This window comes from Rhipicephalus microplus, unplaced genomic scaffold (genome assembly GCF_043290135.1).
Source record: "Rhipicephalus microplus isolate Deutch F79 unplaced genomic scaffold, USDA_Rmic scaffold_108, whole genome shotgun sequence".
Taxonomy (NCBI): Eukaryota; Metazoa; Arthropoda; class Arachnida; order Ixodida; family Ixodidae; genus Rhipicephalus; species Rhipicephalus microplus.
Genome location: NW_027464680.1, coordinates 99157 through 106275, shown reverse-complemented (window position 1 = coordinate 106275; position 7119 = coordinate 99157). Strand labels below are relative to the sequence as shown.

At 49.3% G+C, this 7119-nt stretch overlaps 1 protein-coding gene across 1 annotated transcript; it reads right to left on the bottom strand.

Annotated features, from left to right (window-relative positions):
• Positions 1-452: 452 nt before the first annotated feature.
• LOC142790459 (uncharacterized) lies at positions 453-5964 on the bottom strand. Its single transcript, XM_075885300.1, has 2 exons — positions 5676-5964; positions 453-2561 (listed from the first exon to the last, which is right to left on the bottom strand). Exons 1-2 carry the CDS (start codon positions 5679-5681, stop codon positions 1143-1145), a joined length of 1425 nt encoding a protein of 474 aa, XP_075741415.1. The 5' UTR covers positions 5682-5964; the 3' UTR covers positions 453-1142.
• Positions 5965-7119: the final 1155 nt, after the last annotated feature.

The window sequence follows — 7119 nt, the reverse complement described above, 5'->3', positions numbered from 1 at the left end:
TCATGTTTATTGAATGTGGTCGGTGTCGACGAAGTTAAACTTAAGAAGTCCGGAGGGGCCAGTGTGGTATAGATGGAATAGTCCTGCAATATTGCCGCTTATGTTCTCGGCAAAGTACTCCGAAGGCGGGATTACCAGTCGTCCGGCTCATGACGTCAGTCTAGAGCGCACGCCGAATGGTGTACGGTTATGTGCGTTCATTTTTGAAAAGGAAACGCCTCGAATTCTAAATCTGTATATTACTGTACGTGGGTATAAGGAAGATCTGAAGCTGAGGCATGAGTTGTTGGTGCATCAGCGCGTGCAAACCACGGCGTTCGATTCTCACATTAAAATGACTGAAACGGTTCGTGCTTAATCTCAAGCCCTTAATGTTCCTCCAATGTATTCCCTTATTACTTAGGAACATTCTCCCATGATTCACGACAAACACCCTTTATGAACTATGCGTCTTACTCTTTAGGATTTTCAAGGCTGCTTAAATATGAAGTGAACTGGATTGTTTAAAGGCGTCCCTGCGTGTGCTACGCATATTAAAATACCGTGATTGGCTTTTTTTGTACTATAGAGGTCCACAAAAACGTTATTATTCTTTCTTGACACAGCAAAGTGACTTGATTTGCACACACATGTACTGACGTTTATCATTGTATAGTAGCAGTTGAATGCGAGCCTGCATCGAAATGTTTATTCACGAAGTATTACGAGCGCCGTGGCTATATACCGCGTGACGTCAAAGTCATCTATGTGGCCACCTTATATGATTTCAATGTCTTCTTAGATGTATTTAGATGTCGTCTCGTGAATGTTGCTGCTTATGGCAATCTTTGCCTGACTGAAGGTCCGTGTCCAGACCTGACTTAATATTTCTCTTCCTTTCTCTGTCTGACGCCTCGCAAACCTGTGAGGTGGTGTTGGTGGGAAATTAGAAAAGAGTGGAAAAGGTGCACGCGACTGAAACCCACCGTGTAATCAAGCCGCGACGTGTGAAAAATAATAATAATAATATTAATAAAATATAATAATCATAATCACACAAAACAATAACAAAAACACACGCTTGATCACCGCGACCCATTTACAAGTCCAAAACGTTCGCGCCTTTTTTCGTCTTCTGTCGTGCACAGCTCCGCCATGCCCCACTACTTCTTCCTCCGGTAGCCTGCCTCAGTGAGGAGCTTCTTCAGGACGTCGACAGGAATGTAGACCAGGTTGTACCTTCTCCTCGTGTTCCGGCCTCCGTCCGATCCACCGGAACCGTACAGGCCCACGGGGTAGCTCTGGTAGGAAGGGGTCTGCTTCTCCGCCGATGGAGAGTCCTCCAAGCGGGTGTTCTCCTGAGAGTTCTTGGGGTAGCGGGCATACAGGGGACTAGCTTCCGCCTGTGAATGTAACTTCCGGGGTGGTGGCTGCTGCGGCTGTTCCTCCTGGTCGGGAACGCGCGACTCCGGCTGCTGGTGCTGCGACATCTCGGGCCTGGACCCCCCGCCCCTGTGATGGTACGGAGACGGCGGCGGCACTCCGTAGACGTCGTCTGCCCCTCCGCTGGAACCACCACTGCCACCGTTGACGCCGCCCGAACCACCGGCCGATGACGGCGACTGGGAGGATGACCCGCCACCGCTAGTGTACTTGGACCGGACGTAGGTCGTCGGGGGCTGAGGTGCCGAGGGTGGGGGTTTCTCGGTGACCAGCTGTGGGTACTGACCACCCGACCTGAGCTGCGAGGAGCTGGTGAACTTGGGTGAGCCGTAGAGCGTGGTCTGAGACTGCGGGAGAGACGGCGGCGCAGACTGCTGCTGTTGCTGCTGGATCTGCGCAGGCCGTTCGGGCCGACCGTGCTCCGAGTACTGTGGTGGTCCGTCGACCATGGAGGTCAGCGGGCGCGCGTGGGTCGGACGTTCGTGGTCGATGAGAGGTCGTTCGTACAAGAAGCGAGGGGGCGTGTCCGGCACGACCGACGGAGGCACGTCGTAGCTGACCTCCTGCGGCCTCTTCTCGACGATGTCGAGCGAACTTCCCGGGGCGTAGCTGTACGGTGACTGGGCCTTGGACAGGGAGCCGTAGATGTGCTGAGGCTCGCGACGCAGTGGTCGGGACAGCTCGGCACCTCCGTACTGGGTCACGACAGGAGGTCGTCGCTGCGGCACGGGCTCGTACTGCTCGGCGCTATGGTACTTGGCGGCACCCATGGATGAGGACTCGACGCGCATGTGGTGGTGGTGGACATGCGAAGGCGATGCGTTCGGTGACGAGAACGGTGTGAGCGTTGTCGGGAACAGCATGGCGATGGCCGGGAACCTCCGGCTAGGGGACACGGTCGTCTGCGGCTGGTAGAGCGAGTGATGCGAGCCTCCACCGCCGCCTCCGGAGCCGCCTCCGCCACTGGTGATGCTGGGTGGGTTGGCCTGCACGTGGTACGCGACAGACTCGGAGGTCTGCAGTGCCGAGAGCGGGACCCGGTGCAGAGAGCCTTCGTTGTTGTCCGACGTGCTCGACTCAGAGCTGCTAAGCGGTGCCAGCAGGCAGAAGAGAAGGCCGCACAGAACCAGCTGTGGTCTCTGCGTACGCGAAAAGGAGGCAAAGAAGAGAGGATTTTGATTTCAACTGGCCTATAGGGAAGTTATGGGTTTTTTATAAATTGAATGCGAAATACACAAAATTGCATGCTATGGAGTTAAGACATATGTTTAAAGAAGAATGTAACGGGATGACCTTACACGCTCAGATCCCGTTGTGCAGGAGAGTCGTCCAAATCTTACCACACGCCGCCAAAGTAGCGCCGTTCTTAGTTCCGCGCTGATTTATTATAATTTGGCTTCCACAGCATCCACGATGGCTCAGCAAACGACGGTGTACACACCTTCATAGGTTCTGTATATTTCACTTTTACCTGTTTTTGTACACATTGGGATCAAGGTGACACCGGCATCTATCCAAGGAATAATTCCGGGATCAAAGGCCGACGTTGCCGGCACTTTTTAAAGCGCGTTTTTTCTACTTTGGCGATAAGTTGGGTGAATTGAATTAGGACTTGGTATGTTAAGTGCACTGTATCGCATGAGAATGTACTTCAGTTTTACGAATTAGGAAATACGCGGGCCCTAGTAGACGTCGTCAAAAGCTACGTCGCTACGGTGCTTAGTGAGGGATTTTCAAGATGGCGTCGCCACCCGCATTTCCTGGTCTCGCATTTTCTCATCTAACCAAGCGTCTTCTCGCAACAAGCGCGGCATTTTCAGTATTAAAGGGACCGACAGCTGACTTTTCTCAATCCAGTTTTTTCTTGCACGACAGAAAGCTTACCCTTCGTAGTGATCGTAGCTGCAGTAGTTAATCCCAAGAGCTCGTAGTCATTTTGTAAGCAGTATTTTTCGATCTGATAGGCTCTGAACATGGTAGTGTCTTTTCGTCTGGCAACGCTTAGTATTGATAGCAGTGCCGGTATCCTTTCTGCTGGCTTATGCATGCTGTCGGTGTTCTTGTTTCGCAGGGTTTCTTGGAACTATGTGGAACTACATTTATTCTGCGCTTTACAACTATTTTTGAAAATAACAAGCCGTTACAACGAGATGGTGTGGCTGAGCTTCCCTGCATTTGTACCACGTCGCCAAGCCAAGTAATCAAAAACGGAACTGCGCATGTGTCACGCAAAGGCAGCGCCACTTTAATGCGTACTACTAACGAACGCTTATACGTATACGTTTATAAAATGTTATCTTTTGCTCTAAAGAATTTAACAATATTTCAGTACTAATCAATAAATTGTAGACTGTGCACATTAACGCATGGTCACGAGGCAGGGCAGTCATGATAGTTTATGTTTTCGCCACCAGAGACGCCACAGGCCATTTTCGCGATTTTCAATGAAGAAATAAAAAAATAAAAAATCACTTCTCACGAGAAAAACAGGGTTGGTTTGAGTCATTATAAGGGACAATCTTTCCATCCGCGCAGTCATCTCATTTCATGTTCTGGGCAGCTGTCGATTCCATTAACAAAAAAGTAACTTACTAGTACTAAAATATTTGTTTCCTACTTAGTGAACAACGATTGTAATCCTCAAATGCATTTTAACGCCCCATTTGCCATACATAAACACGCCCCAGCGGCATCTTAGCGGGGCAAACATTGGGAAAGTTTCAAAGTATTGAAAATTTATAAATTCAGTACAGTGAAGATATTATGCAGCAGCTGAACCCTATAGGCAACGTGTTTCTGCAACACAACGAAACAAGCCCATTATCTCTATCACAGTAACACCAGCCACGTTTAAAGGTAGCAGCAGGCTACATGTAAGATGTACAAACAAAAGGAAATTGATCTTTGACAAAAATCACTTCTCGTAGAGGAGGACCGGAGTATTTCGTCAAGCTGATCAGTTCCATTACCTCGAAAGAGCAGCTAACGAATTAACTTACGTGCGGGCTTTTTCGTTGCGGATCCATCCATGACTTCACGGATGGCTAATTAGAAATTTATTTTTCAATGAAACTGACTCGAGCTGAGGAGGACGGAAAGCTTCCAGTACGGTTTTCTCTGCTTCTCTAATAAAAAAACTGCGTTAGTTAATTAGGGCTCTCACATCGACCTGTTCTATTTTGGGTAACTAACTAAAATTTCGGTTCCACCTAATAAAGCTGATCGCTTTGCCGGAAGAGGTATAATTAGGATACGCGTTTTTTTCTGCTTGTTTTTTTTTCTTTATTTACTTTACATCTATAGGATTTAAGTCAGCCAGCACGAGGCTATGCTACAAAGCTAACCGCGGTTCTTGTATTTTCGATAACGAGCTCGATCAATGCTTAGATACTTCAACAGATACGAGTTTGATGAATATTTTTTTAGGCAAGCGCACTGTATGCTCACTGGTATATATCTAGCTGACACAATTCGTTTCCATAACTATGATTACGAGTTCTCACGGTATCGTCAAATTGTTTCCTAAGTGATACCGCCACGTTAATCGTTAGTGTGCGCATGACTAAAGCACGCCACAGCCCGTAATCAGGCCTCAACCTGTTTTTCTAATGTGGTGTCCTCTAGAACGTTGACAACGCATGAATCCAAGCAGAGTAATATACCTTTGCTGTGACAGGTTAAGCAAAACCGTAATCACGAGAGAGAAAAAAGCGCAAAAAGTGAATTCTTCTTTAGTAAGTGATTCATCAGTTAAACAAGTTTCATTTTCTCATGATTTTAGTGGAAGCGATCACATTGAAATAGAAGGCATGGTGCACGAGACAGCTCTAAGCTGCTTCCTTGTGCCATGTGAACCCGTTTTACGTTATACCCGTTTTCATTATTATCTCACTTCAGCTGTAAGATACAATCTGACCATGGTATACGATTCCCCGTTTCAATGCGTATGCGCGGACTTTTGACCGATTAAAAAAAAAAAAACAAGGAAGAGGCAAATAATCTCGAAGCGCATGATTTGATAGTCTCGGAGAGCCATTTAGCCTTCCTTGACGCCCTTAAGGGACAAAAAAAATTGCGCTTCTATATCTTTTTCTTAAAAAGTTTGAAGTGAATCCCGTGCTGAAGATGCAAAACCGTTAGCGCTTAGATTTTTTGTTATCCAGAGCGAAATTTGTGTCGCATTATACTTCCCATAATCTGGCACGTTCGTAGCTCTCACTCTTCGGTGCGCACCACTAACGCGGGAGGCTCACCTTCATGACGTAACGGCGCACGTTACGGAGCCGGTGACGTAGAGATGGGGACTCCAACGCTGACGGCGACCTCAGGAAGACCCGGTCGCTCAGGGCGGGTGTACAACAGTTGGACCTCTTCCCTCCTCCGACGGACGACCCCTACGACGCCGAGATAGCTTCCTTCGACCTTCCGAATTCGGGCGGTCACGGGCGTTGGCGACGTGGCTATAACGTAAACCCGCAACGGGCCAAAACCAAAACAGTCCCTCTGCTCGTGGATGACGATCCTTCCAAACACAGCACAGCAAGCGTTCTCCGCTAGCCCGGGTACGGCACGGTTCCTTTTATATACAGTTGCGGTTCCCTTCGCATCGGAAGAAACTGGACCAACGGTACAAGGACCCCCTCTCCACCATATTGCTTCCCCTGAATTGAGGGGAGGGAGACGTCGATATAGGGTTCGCATAACCGAGGTTAGGCCTAAATTTGGCACCCTTTCTCACTGTCCCAGGCAGCTTTGGAGGGTGGGGGGGTAACGAAAGGAACGGAGGGAGAGGGTCTACCGATACCATTAAGGGGAAGCGAAGTGAGGAAGGTGAGAGAAAAAAAGGGGCAAGGTTAATTCGCATTTGTTTGGCGGTGGCGAGCGCACGTGCCATGACGTCAGGGCTGCGGCCCCTGGAGAGCGAGGGAGGGAACAGGTTCGGTCTGCAGACTTCGTGAGTTGGGGAGGGCCGAGCAGACGACACAAACACGGGAGCGACTTCGTGAATCCAATGTCCCGGTTTTGCTTCTTATTTCTTTGTCTTTTTGTTGCGGAGGAGCTTTTCGCGCTGTGTACGCCATCCTGCAGAGCCATAGCGAGCGCTTGGCGCAAAGATGCAGAGCGACTTCTAAGGAAAGAAGCGAATGAACAAACCTATAAGCGAGCGCAGTGAGTTCCAACATACGCTTGGGCATTCGGAATGTCGCGACCGTGGCTATAGTCTCGGATTGGCACGCACGATGGATACGCGAGCAGACGACAAGTCGAGATATGCGAGCGGACGACATGCCGAGTCCAATGGCAAGGCACGGCGAGCGAGCGCTGCTCGTTTGTGCGTTGCTCTTCTTTCCTGTTAGCGGTCGCATCAAGCTTTTATTTTATTCGCCGGACAGCGTGAGTTTGTCATCGTCTGGTTGTGTGCAGACGATCAGCTTCGGCGTCCTTCGGATGCAAAGATCGCGATGGCAGACGACGTTCTAGAGGCCCGCCTGTGACAGCTCGGAAAAGACAGTCCGGCACTTCCTGTAAGGTCGACACGCTCGGTCTAGAATTTGACGCGTTTTGTTTGCTTGTTTGTCTTTTTGTTTCGCGTACTGCGGGCCTTCTTGTTGTGGGCAACAGCGAAGGAGTGAAATGTGAATGAAGACGTAGTCTTCCTGCTTCCTAGTGGGGCAGTTCGTGACTGCCTTGAAATTG